We start from the raw sequence: 23,583 nt of genomic DNA, 5'->3' as shown, positions 1-23,583 counted from the left end.
TTCTTCAGTATTGCCACTTCTGATATATACTTTTTTCTGTGTTTTAATTTCTATGGTCATTGATATTCAGTGACTAAAGAAGTTATCCTTTATGGACACACTGTGAAGGAAGAGTGTGACCTACTGATCTTTCTAAAATGAGCATGTAGTTGGAAGCTTGGCAATTTTTCACAAAGCCATTCACTACTTGATATGATTTGCACAAACTTGGAGGCTGCCTGGGCAATTGTTTGTTTCTCAATATCATTCCCAGTGTCAGAGACCACTTTTCATCTTCCTCAGTGCCATCGGCCTCCTGACATCATGATTTTTAAGGATACAGGAAAGCCCCCTTATTTCAAGAAGCTTATCTACTGCTTACCAATAGATAAAAGATTTTTTCTCTCAATTATTTGACATTTTGTCTTTTATGATCTATTTAAATATGATACTTTATATAATTAAGAATGAACCTTATAATGACAAATGTAATTATTAACATTTACATGTATAACATCTAAAGTCATTTTAGTTACTACAATTTGTGAAACATTGACGTCTGTTTTGGAGAGCTATTTTTCTGAGGAAAAAAAGTTATGTAGAATAGCTTGAGAGCTCAACTGATTGAATAAGCTAAATGTTCCTAGTGAGTTGAATCATGGACCCCAAATCCCATGATGTGTGTATTGGGAAAAGTGTCCAATGACAAGTGTTATCTAGAAAAGCAGAGGAATATTTGAGATGCACATACAGAAACAGAGGAGAAGTCCATGTGAAAAAGGAGGAAGAGATTGGACAGATGCGTCTGCAAGCCAACAAATGCCAAGAACTGGTAGTAGCCACCAGAAACTGAGAGGCAAGGAAGGACACTTCCCTAGAGTGTCCCTATTTGGAGGAACCATGATGCTGCCAAACCCCTTGTTTTTTGCAGAGGGGAAACCCCGCAAGTGCCATGGCAAGGGTCTGAAGGCTCAGCCTGTTTCCATATAAATATTGATTTAGAAAAGAATTAGAAATGTAAGCACATAGTTATTCCTTTATATAATCATATATAATCTTATAGTTACTCATTTATAATCATAAAGATATATGCTCAATATAACTTTTAATTTTATTAATGATTATTGGGTTATGAAACATGGAACTGAGGTGACACTGTGAACAAAGTGATCCTGCGGCAAGATGCTCTAAGCCCTGTCACGCCCGCAGAAGGGCTGCTGGAGGGCGCCTCGGCTGTGTGGCAGTGCCAGTGCGGTGAAAGAACCCACTGTTTAGCCAGCTAGGGAAGGAGATGTCCAAAATGGCCAAGATGTCTCCTTCCTGGGGAAGTTAGGAGAAAACTCCACTTCTCCAAGCTCTTGTGGCAAGGCAAGCCCGCAAACATCGGGGACTTAACTGATGCTGTGCTTCAGTGGTCACGTTCCATGTCTACTCTTATGCCCTGCTTCTGCATCTGGTTTCTCTTTTTCTTAAAATATAAGGAATGATAGAAACATAATCTTAGTGTCCTTGATATTTCTGACAAATACGTGAAGAGCGCTGAGGCATTAGCTTTTCTCCTCACCTCTGCTGCTTGAAAGTCTTGGGCCCCCTATCTTCAAGACATGTGATTTACCTGACCCTATCAGCGACCACCATTACGTCACCCTACCTTCCCTGCCCACTGCTTTGTACTCAATAAAAGTCAGAGTGTCCAGGCACTCGGTGCCACTGCAGGTCTCCGTGCTTTGGTTGGCAGTGGACCCTTGGGCCCAAACTTTCTTTTCTCTATCTCTGTGTCTGTGTCTTTCATTTCTACAGTTTCTCGTCTCCACAACAACAGGGAGTGGCTCACAGAACCCTATACGGATGGACCCTATAGGTTTTAGATTTTGAAGCTCCAGATCTGTGATAGAATAAATTTCTTTTTTTTTAAGCCACTAAGTTTCTGGTCATTTATCATGTCAGTTCCAGGAAACTAATATGCTATTGTACCAATCGATTCCCAAATCTAATGGGTTAACAAAATAAATGTTTCTTGCTTACTCACATCATAATCTCATGTTTTGACAGGTAGGACACTGCTCCATGCAGTCATTCACTGACCCAGGTTATGTCTATCAGGTGGCCCTGCTGGCTTCTAACATCTCTGCAAAACGGACAAAAGAGAACAGATGATCATATAGATGTTTTTCGACCATGTGTGAAAGTGGCATACATCACTTTTACTCACAGGCACACTCAGATGGCTAGGATTCAATCATATGACCCCAAACTAATCAAAATGATGTATGAAAAATGTACTCTTCTTGAAAGCCAAGAAAGGTGCTTTTGGTGAACACATAGCATTTTCTCTGTCAAAGTCTGACTTCCAATATGAAATACCTGCTTGACTCTTACTTCTACACATAGAAAACACTAACGACCTCTCCAATGAGGTGAACAAAATTCATTTAGTCACTGCCTCCTACTCGAAGTCTGAAATCTTCAGACAATGTGTTGTCTTTTTCATTGGGTCAGCATCCTATAACTTGAAAATACTTTTTATCTGGTTCTGTCCCCAAAACCCAATAGTATGACAACATCGTCATGTGAAAAGGTAATGAATGGGCTCCATGTAGCATATGCTGATATAGAAAAAGTCTAAAACTTGCTTGGTGAACATTGTAAGGACTATGTATTTTGGAAGAGGGAGAAGTTTAATGATTAGATGCTAATTCCATTCTCTGTAAGAAACTCTCCTAGGGGGTGCCTGGCTCTGCCTTCTGTGAGGACTGCACAGGTTTTGCAGCCTGCCTCTTAGCCTGCTGATTATTAAAACTAACCCCAAATCCTCCAATGTTTTAGACCAAGCTTATAATTTCCTTTATTAAAAAATAGTTTTGTCACAAACAGCATCTTCTATCTGTTTCTTGTCATTTACATAGGCTAGTAGCCATATCTAAAGTTCTTTCTCTGATATAATTTACAAATATACTCATTCTTTTAATTCCTCACTCAAGTCTCTGACTCTATGCTTAATACTAGCTCTTCTAAGGCTATCAGGAATTTTAGGAAGGGTGGATTCCTGGTCTGAATTTGAGCACTGAGCTGAATTACTTTGTTCAACTGAAAAGTTTCACTGGATGAGAGTCTTTCCTTAATTTTATTTCTTACTTTTTGGGATCTAGAAGGTGTTAGTAAGAAAAATTCTAGATTCTCATTTTCATTTATTTCTGCTTGCAAACTTAACCACTTTTTTTCTTAGTCTATCTCTTTATTACAACATATTACCAAACTCAACAGAAGCAATCAACACATACATTGATGGCTTTGTTTTCTAATCTTTTCCCTAAGATCAAGTTCAGCAGGCACAAGATATAGGCAATAGTGTATGAAATGTGTTCAATGCACACTGTGATGCCTGTCATAAGTCATGTCACAGTCAATGCAAGCTGCCCCACCTAATGAATTCAAGACCTAGGCTTCTTCATTCTTCAGCATGTAGCTCCAGGAGACTGCAGGAGAACAGTAGTGAGAATGCAGGATCATAGAAGAAGCTTTCTGGATGAGTCTGGGAATAGTATACATCAATTATACCCAAATTCCACTAGCCAGAATGCAGAGATATCTACCCAATATAAAAACAGGAGAGGCTAGGCGTTATAGTCTTCTTGTATGGCTGGGAAAATGAAAAGGTTTGGGGAAACACATAGCATTGTTTCAAACCTAGGCTCCAGAAATCACTTTTCTTTTTCTCTGTAGCCAAACAGTCTAAGGTAGTTCCAGTTCAGAGACTGGAGCTAGAAAAGGGTCATGATCAGTTCATTCTGCCATTCAGAGATCAGGCTGTCAGAATCTATGTTATCTTCCAAGACACCCCAGGCTTTGATATTCAGCCAATAGATAGTAAAAGAGAAGGGAGAAGGCATGCTCATTTTTCAAATATCTGGACCATTAAATAATATACTTTGCTTCCAGCCATTTTATCCCATTAAAAACTAGTCACACAGCCCCATTTTTGTGGCAAATGACTCCTAGAAATGAAGTCCTGGAATGAGTGCCTGCTTCCTAGCAATTATTCCATATGATAGAAAGAGGAGTGTTTCAGGAGGGACAGACGAAGGACCAAAAGTGCCTAAACATGAGTGAAGTTTCAAGAAAGAAGACAGCAAGGCTGATAGGCTTGCTCACTTAATATTTTTGGCTAGGATTTGTGATTGAGTCTTAAAAAGGTAATATATTTTAGTCATCAATTAAGACTGTGATTACATGGATTAATGACATCAATATATTTAATTTAATTATTTATTTAATTTGCTAACCTTTTTATAATCACATCACCTCAGTGTTTAGTTGAATGGGTGCCTTGCCTCTGGTGACCTGGGTGTAAGTGCACATGGCCATAGTGTAGCCTTTTTAGACCACACTGTGAATCATTTTTTCTTTGCATTTTATTTTGTAAAATGTAAATAATGATGAACCTTTTCTGGGACTGAGAATAAGATTCCCTGCAGCAGTAAATACCAGCAACAGTGGCAATTTCCACTTTAAAAAAAACCCACAAGGTTGGCCCATGGTCTTAACTTCATTAGTAAACAGAGCACCTAATATCCAAGGCAAGCAGAAATCTAGATGATTCATCTGCCTTAGCCACCCTACCAGCTAAATTGTATATTTACCAAAAGTCATATCTATTTTTAAGAAATTATTTTGTATACAGCTGAAATATTTCAGGATGAAATAAAGTTGTTGTTAGGAAGATTTACTATAGAACATTTCCAAAAAGCATTCTGTAGAATTAGTTGAGGATAAAATGATTGTGAAGGTTTGGGAAAGTAGATAAAAGTATGAAAAATAAATCACCTAAAGGATTCTGCACTTTTCTTTCCAAGTATCTTTAATTTCTTACTTCATTTTAAAGGAACATAAAGTTGTATTTATCAAAAAAGGGAAGAGTTGTGGGTTAAGCAAGAGAAATGCTGAGAAATTTCAACCAGGAACTTGCCTCTACTGCCCGTAGTAGTAGCAGACATTGTTGACGCTTCATGATCCACCCACAGCTTTTCTGTGTTCACCTGTACTTTCAGTAGACAGTGCCCAGCAGCTTTACGGTATTCCATGCCACATGCCTGCATTCCTTTGACTCCCTGCCTGAGGATTTCCCTTAGAGATACAGAAGCTTGCTCAGTCCAGAGCCAAGGCCAACTAAAGTGCTAGGGGTTTAATGCTCCCAGGTAAAACTCTCATTCAATGAAGCATAGAAATCAATGAATAAATACATAGTCATCTTTCTATCTTTTTTAAGGATAGTTTTGAAATACCACACAGTTCCTCAGAGAATTTCAAATGTGATTGAATTTCAGTTTCCACAGCTAAACTTACCCCTTGATCACTTTCTCCCCTTCTCTAAACCATCTTCCCTATATTATTCATTGTGCTTTCTGGAACCACTTTTAAATAAGCTACTTGCACTTCATCCTTATCTCTATTGAAGAAAAAATTTGCCCATATATGAAAATGTCTACAAATATATCTGTTAGCATATCCATTTCTTTCTTCTTGTGGCAATCATGTTGGACAAGGTTTTTTTTCAAAGGCTTTGTGAGATTCAGATGAGCAAAGTGACTAAATACTTAGGTTCTGAATTCACATCCCAGCTCTGCTATTCTTAGGAAATATACTTATCATTTACTCTTAGGACAAATTACTTATCCTTTCTGGACCCAATTTATATTTGTAAAATGGAAAATAACTAATGATTGGTTCTAGTTATTAGCATAAGTTATCATGAAGGTTAAACTGGCCAATGCATGTAAAAATACCAGCAATATTTAGTTTGTAAACTGCAAATAGTAGATTGTTAGTTTTGACTTTTGAAGATGACTTGAGCCTTCCAAAATGCATATTGACTTCTGTATACCAGATGGATCTTTCAGAGCCTGTGGTACATGTCATTGTATTTTAGGAGAGCAATCAGCTTTAAATTCTAGAAAGATATTTGATAAAAAAACACCTGATTAAATGAACTTCTGTGGGCAGTTAATTATATTCCCTTTTTGAAATCTAACAGGATATTGTGGGATGGCCCCTGGAAGGACTAAAAATCATTCTCCTTTCCTTCTTCTTCTCCTTCCTCCTTTTTTAAGACAAACCCTCTCATTCTATATTTTATTTTTTGGTCAGTGTGATAATAAATACATTTGACTTCCTTTTCAACTTCTAGATTTTATAATTTACTGACATAGAACTTGATAAGTGTATTTGTTGTAGGTTTTTTTTTTTTTTTTTTAACTCTGCATTAACAATATGAGGCATTCAGTTAGTTTGGCTAGTGAATCTCTGATGTTGGTTTAAACCAAGTATAATCACTGGCACAATCAATTTAGCTCTAAGTCTCTGCAAACTTTTGGATATTGTGCTGAGCAGATTTAGTGCAAATTCTATAGCATGCTGTTTTTTATGTTACATGGATATTTTCTATGGGATCCACAGAATTATTTCAAAATAATATAATGTCCTTGATCTCAAGGTATCTCAAATGAAGAGAACTTTTATGGATTAACATATAAAAGAACGTGGTTATATAAAGCCTAAAAAGTCACCATCTATTTTGGATGAAGCATTTATAGCTCATTTTATGCAAGCACTGATAGGAAAGTGCTAAAGTACAGCACTAATCCAGGAGTGGTTTTGCTGTACAGTAGAAATGTGCTAGTGAGAAAAAAATTAGGGGCAGAAAGATTAGCTTTCTTTCTTTTGTATTTCTTAGTCATAGAAATCTGTATTAAGAAAAGAGATTTAAAGAGCCTTTGAACAAGAAGAGAGAGGAAGAATGACATAACTGAACAACAGAGATGGAGAGCAGGGTTTCCTGAATGCTATGAACAGAACAATTGGAGAGATGAGGGAAGTCTGTGTCAATCCAGTGGTATCACACTGTGTGTTTAAGTAAATCTTCCTCTGCTCAAAATAAATTTTAAAAGGAAATTAAATTCTAACCACGTCTTTGGCATAAAATGACTCTATTTTCTCATCTATCCTCATTCTCTGAAGGTATACAAGAATGTCTCAGGTACCTGCAAAATTGGAAGAATCAACTATACTTTCCTTGTCTATTACATGTTGATTTTTATATAAAAATAAGAGAAAAAAAGCCTTCAAATTATCATAACATTTCAGTTAGTAGATTTTGATAGTCCTTGGATGGGATATTTAGGAACAGAAAGTAGACAGTTTTTTTTTTTTTTTTTTTTTTTCCCAGATAGATTATAGCCCAGAGTAGCTAAGTTCCTTTCAAAATTTCAAAATGCTGGATTGCTTTAGGTAAGTTACCTAAGCTACTAATTATGCTTTAAATGTAATAAAAGCCAATTCTTCCACTCTTTGAGGCAGAGATGCTATAGCTTGTTTAAAAGTTCTTGCCTTATTAACAAATGCTAATTATGAGTAATGGAAGTCAAATTAGTTTTCATTTCTCAAATAGCTGTACTGTATTTGCAAAGAATTTTAGAGAAATTGAATTAATTTAAGTTTGTTTTAATTATAATTTGTTTTCATAACAGGCAACTGACAGGTGATACTTGCGCTTGCTTGAATTACATCCACAATTAATGTTTACATGTTTATAGCTGTATAAATTATTTTAGCTCAATGATAATATTTAGTCATAAAATAAAACATATAAATACTTTTAAAACAGACAAGTTGTTTTTTTTCCTAAGTAGATTATTACCTATTGGGCATGCACTTAACATCTGTGATATCTAATATAAAAGCCAAATTACCTTGAATACTGCTGCTACATAAAGAGCTTACATTTTCCTCTTGTGAATCAAATTGTCTCATTTACAAATAAAAATAAAGAATACCACTATATTTTCCCCCATCTCACTGTTGCTTCAATTGTTATACTATGTGTATTTACTTTCAAAAGTGATAGAACTTTAGAAAAAATAAAGGAAATTTACTTTTTGGTCAACTTACCATAAAGCTACCCAGGGGCAGGTGTGACTAATCCTAGATTTAAAAATAGATTCTCTCTTTGGGAGGCCCAAGTAGGAGGATGGCTTCAGCCCAGGAGTCTGAGGTTATAATGAGCTATGAGTGCACCTCTGTACTCCAGCCTGGGTGACAAAATTAATTAAAATAATAATAAAGAGTCTCTCACTGGATACACTATGATTGCTTGTAGATCTAGTTCCAGCTCTATTCAGGTGAAATGCAGTGAAGAAAGTGGAGAGAAATGTAATTATCATGCGGGCATATTACATGCTTAGAACTAGCAAGCTGAAAGGTTATTTGGTTCTGTTAAACTTCCCTGAAGTTGTGTCTCATGAAAAGAAGAAATAAAGTGTTAGGTTATAGGAATTAGGGGTATACCTGGTTAGAAATTGTGAGATAAATCATAACTCATCTTTCTTGAAGTTTAAGTAGTGTTTCTGGGGTTTCTAGGTATTTTTGTCAATCAGTATTTAATGACTTACCCATTTCTTTGCCAAACTGGAAGATGCTTATGAAGACTCAATCTTCATCGGGGACTCTACTTGATTTTCAATTCTAGTACTGTATAATAAAACCTCACTTCTGCCATATATTAACTATATGACCTTGGGCGGGCCTTGGTATACTAATCTGTGATACTAGACTGGACAAATTTATTTTTAACTAGACTTAACACTTCTTACTGAATTAGATTCTCAACACAAATGAGTTTTTTAGATGAATTACACTGACATTTATATCAACTTATCTTTGGGTTCTCTTTTTTTTTCATGTCATTGTTTCATCTACCTATTTTAAGATTTTACCTTGATTAGATGTGTGAATACAGAATTAATCAAAAATATTGTGAAATTTGCTTTTCCCATAAAGTAGATATTTGACATATAATAGCTCTAATAAGCACTACTGAAAATTTTGTCCTCCTCCATTTTCTTCTTTTCCTCTTTCATCTTCTCTTGTTTGTTTAACCTCATACTCCTAAATAAGGGATTACCAGCAGGTCAGTTGATTTTATTATTTTTGCTAAATGTTTTATTTACTTAGACATTTTTTGTTAGTTTTCCCTGACAAGTAGGAAAGGAGCTCAAATGAAGCTCCAGCTATAGGAGTTTTCTCTTTTGCTTATTGGATCTTTCTTTTGAAAATATTTCATTTCAATCCTTAAATACCTTTCAAAATAATACTACATAAGAGAAATTGCAAACCATTAATTGGATAGACATGTAATACATTATATAAAGGCACTACCTATAGACCTGATATAGTGTAGTATTCTATAATACTTTGACTCCAGGTGTATACATAATTGCTTAGTAATTTGGACATAAACCATTTTTGGAATACTTACGGTAGCCAAATAAAAGACATTTCTTATTTCTAACATGGTTTCATTAATTTAAACAGATGGTATATGATAGCATGAAATTCTTTTTTCTAGGAGTGCTACTTTCCTATCTCAAATGGCTGTTAACAAAATATTCCATATTATTCCTTAGAAGATAATTTAAGTCTCATTCTCCCTGAAGTTTGCTTCTGGCACCTGCTGTGAACATCAAGAATATGTGTTTTTTGAAGACAAGAAATTGATCTCTTCAGTCTATGCTATAGCTCACTGCAGGGTCCTTACTTACAGGGTTGGCTAGACACATTCCCTATCCATGTGAACACCAGGCTTCAAGAACTCATATCTAAGCTGCACTTACCATTCTCCAGAAGAAGGAATGGGTAATGTTTAAGGATAAGAATAATGGAATCATGATTAACAGTGGATTACTTTAATGAATGAAAATAAAACTTCCTGGAGAAAAGATTTTAATCATCTTTTCATTTCTAAGTTTCTAAGGCATTTCAAAAATATTAGTGCCACAGCCATTTCCTAATGAGAATTGTCTTCCCAATAAATGCTCTTTATCCTCTCCATGAAGGCACAGCCCACGGGGTTTATTATAGACTTAATTTCGTGAGATATAACAATGTTAAAAATAGTTTTTCTGTCCACATGTTTTTCCAGGTCTTTATCAGAATCTTATTTCATCTGAGACAAAAATATGTCTCAAATATATGGCTACTTTATTAGGGAAAAAAGGCAATATGATATCCTTTTTGGATTTCTTTATGATTGCAAAATTGAATGGAAAGCTGAAATTATAATCTGGGAATTCTACCAAAATCCTATTCTTGAGACAAATATTTGGGACCTGAGCAATTAGTTGCCTGTATTGCTCACATTCATTTCACAATTACTTTTCTGCCATATTATTTTTCTTGAATTGACATGTATTTAAAGACACTCTTATGAGAGATAAATGTTACTTTCTTAGTAGCTATCTTTCAGACATAGCACCATGCGCTTATATATATTTACCTAACAGCCTGTTAATGAAAATAGGCATTTGTAATGCACTGGACTCTCAGGTTTTTGTGTTTTTTTTTTTAATGCTACTTCATGGCAATAGGATATTTAGTTGGCCAGAAAAGGTTCTTGAATGCTATTGAAGATTTATCAGTTTCTGTCTGACAAGAAATAGCTTGGATTGCCTATGAATGGAATGGGCCAATAACCTAGATAAAGATCAGATAATATGTGAGCCCTTAAGGCACTTTTGAGATATGATAAAACATGTCAAGGTATGAAGGGAAACTATCTCAGTAACCTTTGAACCACAGAGTATTCGTTTTGAAAGATTAATCTTAATAGATTTTGAATCAATTTATGTCATTCGAACACAGGATGAGACAGCAAGGCAAGGTGCTTCTCTATTCTATTTATAGTTCCTGAAGGTTAACTTCTCAAATGTATGTGTACTTTGCATTTGGAGAGCTGTCAGATGTTTTTTAGGACTAGAAAACAGATTAGATTTTGAGATTATATTTCCTATCCCCACAGAGAATTTACATTTGAGCAGAAAGTTGAGTTTTATATGTAAAAATGAAAGAAATTTTATGTTTTTATTTAATAGTTTTTGGAAAGGTAAGTAACACAGAGATTGCATTAGCTAAGCCACAGGTAGAAAAATGATTCTTTAAAGTATTTAAATACATCTTTAAAATGCTATGCTCTCACATTACATTGGGTGTACAATTTAAAATACATGATTTTTAAGTCGTGAAAAATATTCTGGGGCACATATTTTTACAGAAATTCTTGAGTTCAGCTTGTATGTTTTATGCATGAACACTTGCAGTGGCAAGCCAAAATGACTTATTAGAAAGGGTGAATTTTCTGTAAGCACCTGAGCATTTGGGTGATCTATGTTTTTGGAACAGCACTAGCTTAACTAGATGTGAGAGGGTTAGATATTTTGGGAAGTAGGGTCATTAGCATAATGTGGGTTCTTCTGAAGCAGAGGGAATGTAGGTGATCTAAACGCAATCAAGGTCACGAAGCAGCAGCTGATGTTCAAGTCAGCTAACATTCTTTTTGATTTAGGCCACCTTGATAGAAGGATTTTTTTTTTTCAAAATGTGTGTAAAGATGCTATGTCCATTACCAGATTATATAAGGAAAGCGATCATTATGCTAGCAAACAAATATGCCTGTGTAGAGCCTATCCTGTGAATGTTTGTGATTTCACACATATGCAATTAAGATAGCAAATAGCCAGTTTAAAGAAAAGGCAAATTCACTGTCACATTATGAAGTCGATCTTCCTAGTTCCTAAAATTCCTTTCTAAGCAATGATCCTTAATGACAGTGGATTACGTGTTGTCTTTCCTAAGAGAGAAGCAATGACAAGATAAGATGGCTATGGTACGATTTGTGATATTTCTTTCAGGAGCTTTCATAGTTAATAAATAAACCTAATTATAACTCACCCACAAGAAATTCTGGCATTATAAAGTTGACGACTGCTAAAACTCAGCAGGTTTGTGGTGTTTTCCAGCAGCTATTTTGGGCTACTTTATGAAGGGTGTGAAATGAAGATCAGTCAATCAAATCAGGGTGACATTCATTTATAAGACTTGTGAGAAGACTAAAGATAAGGTTTAAAGTGCAGTTCAATTATAAAACTGATACAGAGAAATGATGTGGGCTAGCCTATTCATTTTCACTCCTTGTCCTCTAGGTCAGACATGGTTTGATGTGTAAGTCCAAAGCTGCAATTTGCAATTTAAAGAATTGCTGATAGAAAATCACAAATAGTGGAAAAGCCTAGTTTTGCACCTCTGCCCTCTGACATCGTCGTGAGAAAAACATAAGTTATGCCATTACCTTAAGATAATATTGCATGATTACATCCCAGGCTCACACAAAAATTAAAGATTGATGTGGATATAATATTTGAGAGAGGGGATCAAAAGTTCCCTGAAGCCTGTCTCAGGTTTATAAAATTTGCTTTAGAGAAAAGAGCCGTAGGTTATTCTCTTTTTTTTTTTTTGTTACCTGAAATAGTTTATCTGTAATTCTACACAATTTTATTTCTACACCCATATCAATTCTTTTAGCCTTTTCTCATAGATCCTCTTTCCCAATCATTTCCATTACTCTACTTTGTATATGTTCCAAGGTTTCCACAACTCTCTTAGTAGTGGAGGCACAAGCGCCAATAAGGATCTTTTTATGAGCAAAGCTGAATGGAATCCCACTTGTTTTTCCCTCTGTTGCAATAACTCTGTGGGACTGTCAAGGAGAAAATAAATATTTGTTACTTTTGGTAATGAAAAAAGTATGTGTGACTCAGCAACACATGGGGAGCAGATGTGTTGAGTAAGAGCCCACTCCTGCACAACAGACCTGTCACTAAGTGAGGCTATAAATAGAGAAAAATTAGAAGAAAATAAACTTCATCCTTGATTCTGCTCAATTGCATTTAAACTAGAATTACTAAAGTTTTTGTTTCTGATGTAAGAACAATTCTCTATATAGGTGTCTGGTCAACATATGCTTAAATGAGCCAGGTAGCTGGAAAATAACTGTCCCTCCTCCCCTACCACCACATGCACAGGCAGTCTGAACAATGGGAGTCCTGGGGATGTTGAAACACGTAGAAGTTAAAGGGTAGATATTTTGCTCCAGAAATTGCTGAATTGGCAGGATTATGTTGACCATCTCTGCCTTTTTTTGTTCTAGCAGGTGAGAGCTAAAATTTTACCTTGAACTTGTCTGGGAGTTTTTCATAGGGGAGGGTACTGAGCTCCCCATTGGTAAAGGAAATGCTTGTAAAAGGCATATTCTACTGGATGAAACTCAGCTCTAGAAAGTTAACCACATCTCATTGCAGATAAAATTGTTCAGCCTGGGGGCTGGTAAGAAAGCTGGATATGGATTAATAAATAACTCTAAGAATTCAAATGTGTAGACTTTACTAAACAGCTGCCACTTAGACAGCAAGTATCCTTTTTGCAGGTGTGAATTTCCTAGAAATAATTCACTTGTGATTTTGCAATAGGACTTTTTCAAGCTCATATTGATACTTTGATACTTCCATCAGGGCATTTTTTTTAACACTTACAAAAATTCAGTGGAAAAGATCTGCTCCCATCTCTTATAATTTGCCAGATAAATTATCTGTATATATAACAATGGACTAAAAAGAAGGCAGGACAATTCGAAAGGTCCTATGACAAAGCCAACTATATTATCATCTCTTGAAGTCTAGAAGCCAGCCTCAGCCATCTATGTATATGGCAAAACAATGTAATATTGTCTAGAATATAGTCTATGTTCACTGTACATTTGTAGGATGACATGAACAATTCTCTCATAGCTACCTACTATTAGGATGAGATTTTGACACTCTCTCCTAAAACCTAATTCTGGAATGTTCTTGTCTCAAGACAATTCTTGGTTGCTTCACAAGGAAGTTCTCCTTAGCGAGAACTATAGCTTGAAAGGAAACAAACTGAGAAGGCTGAATATTAAAATGATATTTTGTTATGGTATCCCATAAGGTATGTTCTTTTATTTCAAAATAAAAAATAGCATTACGTGAATCAGCTGTGGTGACTACATTGTGATGGAACATATTCACTGGCTGAAGCCAATCAGTAATGGAAACATTACTTTGATATCTGTACTTCAATAAAAATTGACAATTTTTTTCATACATACCACATACAAAATGCGATTAACTCTCATTTTATTTAGGTAGAAGTCTCTGCTCTGAGGTAGAATTGATTAGAGTAGCATTCTTTGCTTCTGCCCTCCCCTCTCATCATGCTTTTTTCTTCTTTACTTGATTGCCAAGACTGCTTATTCACTGAAAATTACACTTGTTTGAGAATGCCTTACTGATAGACATAGAAGGAACAGATAATTTGCAGAATCACTTAACTAAACTGCATTGCAAAGAAATCTAGCAGCCAACTTTTGTCAATAGCAGACACCTGAGTTATTATCCTAGGAAGAATTCTTGCTCCTCAGGCCTGTGAATGATAGGCATTTTATAAGCTCTTTATCCAAATGCTGTAAAGCTAAGGTCAATAAACCTTTGGGCGAACTACAGTCAAGAATAATTTTATTTTCAGGTACTTCATGGAAATCAAAACAATAAAAATACTCATTCTTTATAAGAGCAAGTTTTCTTCTTATGTTTTACCAGTTTTATAGTCCCAAATTTTTCAATCCTCTTTCAATATCTTGAGTTAACTTCCAGTCTCCCAAAACCTCACTCCTCTTTCCTCTCTTTCCCCACATATCACAGCCACCAAACTCTCCTAAATGAGTATCTATTTCTCATAAGTTAATATACCATTCTACTGGCCTTACTTACAAATACCCTGTTTTCTTATTACATGGAAAAGTAATAGGCCTCTCACTGTTTAATAATACAAAACAATTATCCATGTACAAATTACATGCATATGGAAACACACTCCACCATAATTACTGCTTATTGTCATAAAATGTCAGTTCCAATTCCAAAGTTTCACCTGCAATTTTAGTGGTTGTTTTATTTTCCTCTTAAGAATAAATACCCTGTTTCCTCACTGCTTCATTTTTTTAAAAAATTAATTTTTTTTGTTGTTGTACTTTCGGTTCTGGGGTACATGTGCAGATCATGTAGGATCGTTGCATAGGTACACACATGGCAATGTGGTTTGCTGCCTCCATCCCCCCGTCTTCATTCTTAGCTCAGTTTTATTTTCAGGCATTGATCTATTACTGAACCTTGTTGACATATACACATGTGCTCTCTGACACCCCAGTATTCTGTGGTACATAATATGTGACATCACCAGTTCCCCATCTGTCTTCTGTCTTGTCCCAAACCAAGTCACGCTCATGTTAAAAATTCTATAACTGCCATCATCTTGGAAATGTCATGACATTCATGGATCAATAAAATCTTTTCCCAGGGAGGATGAGAAATATACGAAAAGAGCTTACTAAATACAAACAATTTCTTTTTAAAGGTTCAATGAACGAGTAAGAAATTTGTGTGAGAGTAATTTCAGGAAGGGGGTGTTGGATAACTGCAGAAGGGGACTGACAAGGTGGCTTAGAGGAGTGACAGTATGGGGAGAAGAGTTCAATCTGAGATGTCTGCAAGACTTCGTCTTAGAGGTTATTTTCCCTAAAGAACTGCAGGTGAAAGGAGGAGGAAAGTGCAGGGGCTCTTTCTTCATTAGGGACTGTGAAGTGCAGAGGCTCCTCAGTGGCCACCATGTCTCTGCAGTTTACTAGGCCATACCAAGATATAATGAGGTGCTTTGTATGCGCTGTGCATGAGAGAGAAAATCAGCTCATCAAATGACTTTTTTTGTGGGTAATGACTTACAGTCGGGGGCAGTTTTGTGAATGTGAGGAAACATAAGGATTCTGGAAGGAGCGCTATGTGTCCAGGGAATGGAATAGAAAAACAAAAAAAGGATTTTGATGTTCGTACTCTCAATGTCACCCTAGAGCAAATAAAGAAGGGGAAGAATTGTGTTATAAAGTCTGTGACATCAGAAGGATGAGCAAAGCAATTTTACAGTTATAGTTAGAAAATCATTAAACTCTGATGTTTAATAGGTAGCTGAAATGAAGAAGGTAAGCAGAATGTCAAGGTCCTTTTAAAGAGCTTAAAGATTACAAAACAAATAAAATTCTGGCAGCTTCTCAGACACTTGCAGGCTGGAGAATTCACAGAGCAACAAGGTATATGGGTTTTTCTCTTTTCCTTTCCTTGAACACAAACAAAATGTGAACAAAAGGGGTGCTAAGTGTGTCCAGCAACAATGTGTCAGGTGTGCCTGATGAGATCTTTTAAATTGATCCATTTTCTGGAATTCAATTAAAGTATTTTAGCTTATTACTTTCTGCGGATTTCAATATAAACAGTTCAGTTAGATGTGTTTTATCTAAGAAGTAAAAAAGAGTTAAGGTCAATTAAAGTCATAAGGTAGTTCTAAAATTCAACAAGATTTTCTCCAAGAGCTAAATTAATATAGTTATGTGCTAAATATAACTAAACACATGCTCTCCTACTTATATATTATTCATTAATGATATATAACAAACTAATTTCTGGAGTAAGAAAAAAGTTACAAAACTAATAATCAAACTAAAATTAACTTTGATTTTCTCAGGGTAACACAAATATAGATAAAAAGTTTGCTTTTCTCTCATAAGGTAAGTGGAAGTATTTTTATTTTGGAAGAGGTTCTAAAATTTTTAAATTTTTAAATTTACATAATTGGAAGGGCTATATCCTATCCTTTGTTTATTTGTTAAAAATAAAACTGTGAGAAATTATTACTTAATTTTATTTGAAGCAGTAATATAAATTATAAATGAGAATACGTTTATAATTTTATGTAAAACAGAGACACTTAACTTTCATAGGTAGTTTGGTATATTTTGCTTCTTGATTAATCTGGGAACTACATTTCCAGAATCCCATTCTGCTTATGAGTCTGGTTCAGAGTAGGCAAAAAAGGAACTTATGCAAAGTTGGGAAGGTGGAAGTGAAACTCTGAAGGTGGATGTGAAACTCTCTGAAGGTCATTCTGTGGTTTGATGTCATTGCAGACAGACTCAGAGGGGCCTCGGTAGGTTGTCATTTGTCTTTTCTTTCTTCTGCTAACTGAGCAGATCTTTTCAACTATAGTCTCTATTGACTAACAGTTTAGGTCCATGGCTATCACCAGATGGCTGGGGACTCATGGAGGTGGTAGCTATAAAAATACACAAGTTCTCATATATTTCCCCATAACTTTCCCCTTGGTAGACCACGCATGCTTAGAAGTACTTGGCTTAGTAGACTGTTTGGTTGGTGACTCTTCCTCTGAACCTCTGTCTCCCATATCCTGTCTTTCCTTCTCCAAATTCTCCCACAATTGTGGATTATGTGTTTGAAAATAATATGACTAACATTTGCTTTATTTGGGCCTGGATAAACATAGGCATTTTATTAGCATGTAGGTATTTTCTGTATCAGTTGTCATGTTAGTCCATATTTTAATTTCTCCATCTATTTCAAACAAAGTACTTTGTGATTATAAATGGCTGTACACCAAGACCTTCTTACAGATAGTTTTGTTCATCAAGTTTGTGGTTTTTACTGCAATACACGTAGAATTGAATATTTAGAATATCATTCTACATGGACAAATTGTATAGAGGTCAGAACTGCTTTGAAGTGAATTGGTGTCACCCTGTAATCCAAGTACTTGTTTCAGTAAATTGGAGCCTACTATTTTTTTTTTTAACAACAAATGAAGCAATTAGACAATACTGATCAAACTTCTTAAAAATGTATTTGTGCACTAGAAATTCTTCCCTTTTACAAATATGCCATTTGTCTCAAAAGGGGACATATCTGAGTCATACACAGTCATTTTACTTAAATTTTTGTTAAATTTATTATTGTTTATCTTTGTCACATGTGCATTTAATGAACTACATGAAATCTATACCCTTTAATGTGATAAATTGTGCATAGATTTTACAATACACATGGAGCACTAACAATACCTAAACTAGAGCATCTTTGTTGAAAAGAATTTGCTCTTATTCATGTAGAAACATACTAGGGTTGGCATTTGAATCCTTGTGGTAGTAAGTATCAATTATTTTACAACTCTAATAAAATTCTAAGCTCAAAGTTAATGAGATTATTGTGTATGTCTGAAAGACATTTAATAGATTTCGTCACATATCTTAACCACTCTTTTAAAGATACAAAATAGTACATTTTATCTACTTATGATGAGATGAATGAAAATTTGCTTATTTATGGCTGTAAGTGCTTTCAAGTTACTTTTCTGTGAATGACCACTGCTGGTTAATTCTCTCCTTTGTGGAGTTGAGCTACTTCTCTGAGAAACTGGAGAACTAGGAGAAAGATTTGCATTATATTAAAAGTAAGAATAAAATTTAGATGCTAGAAACAGACCTACATATGATCTAGATACACAAGTTGACAAATACTTTTAAGCTAATTGTGATGGAAAATTAAAGATTGAGAAATATATGAACAAAATCATTGTAAAAGAGAAATAATTTCAATAAGAATTACAATCAATAAGATAAAAATCAAATAATTCATAATTGTGGAAATATTATACAGAACTGAAGAACTCAGATGAGTTTAATAGTCAATTGCACAAAACAAAAGACAGGTTGAATTAATTCAAAGACAAGTCAACAGAAAATACTAAATGCAGAGAAAAAAGAATAAAAAGCAAAATAAAAAAAGAGAATAGCATAAGAGACACATGGGCATATTAAAAGCTTTAATATAATTATAATTCCGGTAAGAGAGATTAATCTTTTTCTGTGTCAGAGGCAATATTCAGAGAAGAAATAATGAAGAATTTTCAAGATTTGGTGAAATATATTAACTTATTCCAAAAACTTAGCAAATCCCAGGCAATGACAAATACAGAGAAAACCACATCAAGAACCCTCATAGTAAAGTTATTGAGAATCAAAAGCACAGAAGAAACACTCAGAAAAACAAACAAAAAAGGACACATGGCTTCCAAAGGAACACTAGATGTCTTAGAATAAATTATTCAAATCAGAAAAAAATAAAATAATATTTCTAGAAAAAACTGTCAGCTAAGGTTTCTAAATATGTTCCAAATATTGGTCCAAAATATGTTCCTCAATAACAGGGTAAAATAAATTTTGAAAGAAATGAAACAGGCAACCTATTATTAGCAGACCAATGCAAATAGACACACTTGTCAAGGGAGAAATGATCTAGATGGAAATGTGAAAGTGCTGCAGAGAATGAAAAACACAGGCAAGAGAAACATATAGGCAAATATTAAATTCTACAGACTACCGAAAGATAATAGTAATATCTTGTGAGTTAAATTATATGCAGAACTAAAAAGTATGATTCTAATAATATAAAAGGTAAGAAAGGTCAATGTAATTTACAGGTTCTATGTTTCCAGGTAGTATCAGGAAAGTAGTAGGAATACAAATTTTATTAGATTGTAATAAGTCAATGATTCATGTTGTAATATCTAGCATAACCACTATAAGAATAGTAAAAAAAAAAAAAAAAAAAAATCAAATAATCACACTACTTAAAAGAAACAAGAGAAAACATAAAAATAATTGATTTTATCCAAAAGGAGAAAGCAAAAGGAAACATAAAGTAGTTGAACAGAACAAGTAATAAGTGGGTAGATATAGATCAACATGCAATTATATTTTATGTTAATGGATAACATACTCTAAATAAAGACTCTTCAGGTTGAATTTTTTTTATTATTGAATCTAATTTTATTGGCATTGTAGCGTATCTCCAATGCAGGGGACAAAGTAGCATGTGTGATACTGACCCACTGATGTGAAATTATAGACTGTGTTTCTCTACTTCGTTCTCCTATAGCCTTCAGTTCTTCCTCTCTCAGCATTCAAAACCCTTTACTGTTATTACTGAGTTAATATTTAATTCTCTGCTAGACTAGGCTATAAGCTTCATGAGAGCAGGAATCTTATCTTTAGCCCCAGCACCTAGACCAGTGTCTGACTCTGAATAAATAAAAGTCAATACAGAATTATTAAATGAGTGGGTAGTCTAAGGAACTCAACTTGTTCTTGATGTTTCCTGGTTCCTTTTCAAACTGCTGACAAATCATCCATCTGATTATCTGTTCTGGAAGTTTGCCTAAGACTAACATCAAGCCAGCAGAACTTTCCATTTTCTATCTGTGAGTGTTTGCATCCTTATTCATTTGGATTCTTAGTTTTCACAGCCTCTCTTTTAAATTGTCAGCCCTTCAAAGACTGGGACCATGTTTAATTTGTTCTTTTTTTTTTTTTTTTTCATATGATACCCAGAAAAATTTTCTGCCCAAAGTGGAGGTCTTTTCAGTGATTAAATGATTTGGCAAATACAGCCTCCTAAGAGAATAAATTATCAGTTGGGGATCAGTTGGGGGGTTATTATAATTTAATGATAATTGAAAACACTCCCTTTCACAGGCTAGGCACTGTGGTGGGAGCTGTATGTCAATTATCTCCTTGATATGAAACCAACTTAAGTGCCCATCGACCAATGAGTGGATAAAGAAAATGTGGTATATACATACCATGGAATACTACTCAGCCATAAAGAGAAATGAAATAATGTCTTTTGTAGCAACTTAGATGGAGTCAGGTTGAATTTTTTTAAAAAACACAATGACTGTATTATTCTTATAATAGAAACATTTTTTTCATCAGCTTTTATTTTAAGTTTTGGGGTTCATGTGCAGGCTGTGCAGGCTTGTTACATAGGTTAAAATGTGCCATGGTGATTTGTGGCACAGATCAACCCATCCCCTAGGTATTAAGCCCAGCATCAGTTAGTTGTGCTTCCTGATGCTTTTCCTCCCCCATCCCCACCCAAACAGGCCCTAGTTTGTGTTGTTCTCCATGATGTGTCCATGTGTTCTTATCGTTCAGCTCCCATTTATAAGTGAAAACATGTGGTGTTTGCTTTTCAGTTCCTGCATTAGTTTGCTGATGATAACTGCTTCCAGCTCCATCCATGTCCCTGCAAAGGATAATGATCTCTTATCTTTTTATGGCTAAGTAGTATTCCATGGTGTACATGTACCACATGTTCTTTATCCAGCCTACTATTGATGGGTATTTAGGTTGTTTCCATGTCTTTGCTATCGGGAATAGTGTTGCAATGAATACAATGCAGGCATGTATCTTTATAATAGAATGATTCATATTCCTTTGGTTATGTACCTAGTAATAGGATTTTTGGGTCAAATGGTATTTCTGCTTCTAGATCTTTGATTTTTGAGGAATCACCACACTGTCTTCCACAATGGTTGAACTAATTTACATTTCTACCAATAGTGTAAAAGCATTCCTTTTTCTCCACAACCTTGCCAGCATCTGTTATTTCTTGACTTTTTAATAGTCACAATTCTGACTGGCGTGAGATGGTATCTTACTGTAGTTTTGATTTGCATTAAGTTAAACATTCTTAATATAAGAATATAGAGAAGTTAAAATAATCACGCACCAAAAAAAATGTATCACAAAAATCCTAAACAAAATCAAGCTGGCCCAACAATACTATCAGATAATCTTAAAAGCAAGAGTTGATGGAGTTGAGGAGAGACAGTTTGTAACGATATAGGGTCTAACCCAACAAGACGATATCACAGTCTTAAATCTGTACATTACCAAAAACGTATTTTCAAAATATTCAAAACAAAACTTGACAAAACTAACAGGATAAATTGGCAAATCTACTATTATATTGGGAGATGTTAACAAACCTCTCTCAATGGCAAATAAGACAAAAAAATTAAGCATATTAGTATGCTGAGCAATGCAATTAACAAATTTATCCTAATTGATAAACATATATAAATAGCTGCAACAAAAGATGACAGAATTCATATTTTTTCAAGCACACATAAAACATTTACCCAAATTGTCCATTTGCTGCCACAAACAAAACCTCAACAAATTTGAAAAGATTAAGATAACACAGATGATGTTATCTGATCATGATCATATTACTAGAATAAATAACAAGAAGACAACTAGAAAAACTCCCTGGAAATCATACAATATACTTGTAAATAATTCATGAGTCAAAGAGAACTGAAATTCAGAAATGTAAAGTATCCTGAACTAAATATGAATGATGACACAACATCCCAAAACATATGAGATGTAGATAAAAGAGAACTCAGAGGTAAATACATAGCCTTACAGCTAGGCAAGCAATAGCACTTCAAAGATAAGGAAAGACCTAATAAATACAAAACCAGAGGACAATAAAATTTCTCACCCCCTTTCTGTTTCACTATCCACTACCTGCATCTGCCAAAAATCACTACACTTCTAACTTTATATGCTAGTTTTGTCTGTTCTTGAAATTTATACAATGGGATATCATATTTATTTATGTGTTTATAACTTCTTTGCTCAATATTATGTCCACTAGATTCATCCATGCTTCTGTATGTATCTGCAGCATTATCAATAAGGTAAATTAAAATCATATTCTTTTGTAATGTTCATTCTTGTCACAAGGATATAGTAGCTGAGGGGCTGCGCCAGCTGCTGGGGGAGGAGAAATATCGCCAGGACCTGACCCCCCTGGCTTTATCAACTACATCAGTGGCACCCCTCATGCTCTGATTGTGTGTCGCTACCTCTCCCTGCTGGACACGGCTGTGGAGCTGGAGCTCCCAGGATACCAGGGTCCCCGCCTTCCCCGAAGGCAGCAAGTGCCCATCTTTCCCGAGCCTCTCATCACCGACTGTGCCCGCTGCAAGTACAGTCACAAGGATATAGTAGCTGAGGGGCTGCGCCAGCTGCTGGGGGAGGAGAAATATCGCCAGGACCTGACCGTGCCTCCAGGCTACTGCACAGACTTCCTGCTGTGTGTCGGCAGCTCTGGTGCTGTGCTTCCCGTGAGGACCCAGGACCCCTTCCTGCCATACCCACCAAGGTCCTGCCCACAGAGACAGGCTGCCTCTAGCCCCACTACCCGAGACCCTGCCCAGAGGGTGGTGCTGGTGTTGCGGGAACGCTGGCATTTCTGCCAGGACGGCAGGGTGCTGCTGGGCTCGAGGGCCCTGAGGGAGCGGCACGTAGGCCTGATGGGCTACCAGCTCCTGCCGCTACCCTTCGAGGAACTGGAGTCCCAGAGAGGCCTGCCCCAACTCAAGAGCTACCTGAGGCAGAAGCTCCAGGCCCTGGGCCTGCGCTGGGGGCCTGAAGGGGGGTGATTGAATTCCTAGGATTCTCTCAATTTTGATGTACTCTTTGGTACATTGAAAGAATCAATTTTTTTTTCCAAATTTTATTTTAGTTTTGGGGGTATATGTACAGGTTGTCAAATTTCATGTTTCTAGGGTAAATCACATGTCACTGGGATTTGGTGATTTCATCACTCAGGTAGTGAGCATGGCACCCGATAGGTAGTTTTTTGATCTTCGTCCCCCTCTCATCCTCCACTCTCAAGTAGTCCCGTTGTTTATTGTTCCCTTCTTTGTCTTATGTGTATTCAATGTTTAGCTACCACTTATAAGTGACAACTTGAGGGATTTGGTTTCTGTTCCCACATTAGTTTGCTTAGGATAAGAGCCACCAGCTGCATCTATGTTGCTGCAAATGACATGATTTCATTTTTTGTATAGCTGCTTAGTATACCATAGTGAATATGTACCATATTTTCTATGTCCAGTCCACCATTGATGGGCAGGTTGAGTCTATGTCTTTGCTATTGTGAA

General features: G+C 35.5%; 1 protein-coding gene across 1 annotated transcript; it reads left to right on the top strand.

Moving 5' to 3' along the window:
* Nucleotides 1-720: 720 nt before the first annotated feature.
* LOC135274197 (fas-activated serine/threonine kinase-like) lies at nucleotides 721-23,079 on the top strand. The gene is made up of 2 exons (XM_064374521.1): nucleotides 721-835; nucleotides 22,406-23,079. The coding sequence occupies exons 1-2, from the start codon at nucleotides 721-723 to the stop codon at nucleotides 23,077-23,079; spliced, it is 789 nt and encodes a 262-aa protein (XP_064230591.1).
* The last annotated feature ends 504 nt before the right edge of the window (nucleotides 23,080-23,583 follow it).

The sequence above is a fragment of the Aotus nancymaae genome, unplaced genomic scaffold (assembly GCF_030222135.1).
Source record: "Aotus nancymaae isolate 86718 unplaced genomic scaffold, 86718_ANA_hifiasm-v0.15.2.pri h1tg000011l, whole genome shotgun sequence".
Taxonomy (NCBI): domain Eukaryota; kingdom Metazoa; phylum Chordata; class Mammalia; order Primates; family Aotidae; genus Aotus; species Aotus nancymaae.
This window is presented reverse-complemented; position numbering and strand designations above follow the sequence as displayed.

Bases quoted from the DNA above. Each gene is read 5' to 3' on its own strand.
- LOC135274197 (XM_064374521.1), top strand. From the start codon at position 721: ATGCACATACAGAAACAGAGGAGAAGTCCATGTGAAAAAGGAGGAAGA. The intron at 836-22,405 runs GCAAGGAAGGAC...GGGCTGCGCCAG, and splicing joins TAGCCACCAGAAACTGAGAG to CTGCTGGGGGAGGAGAAATA.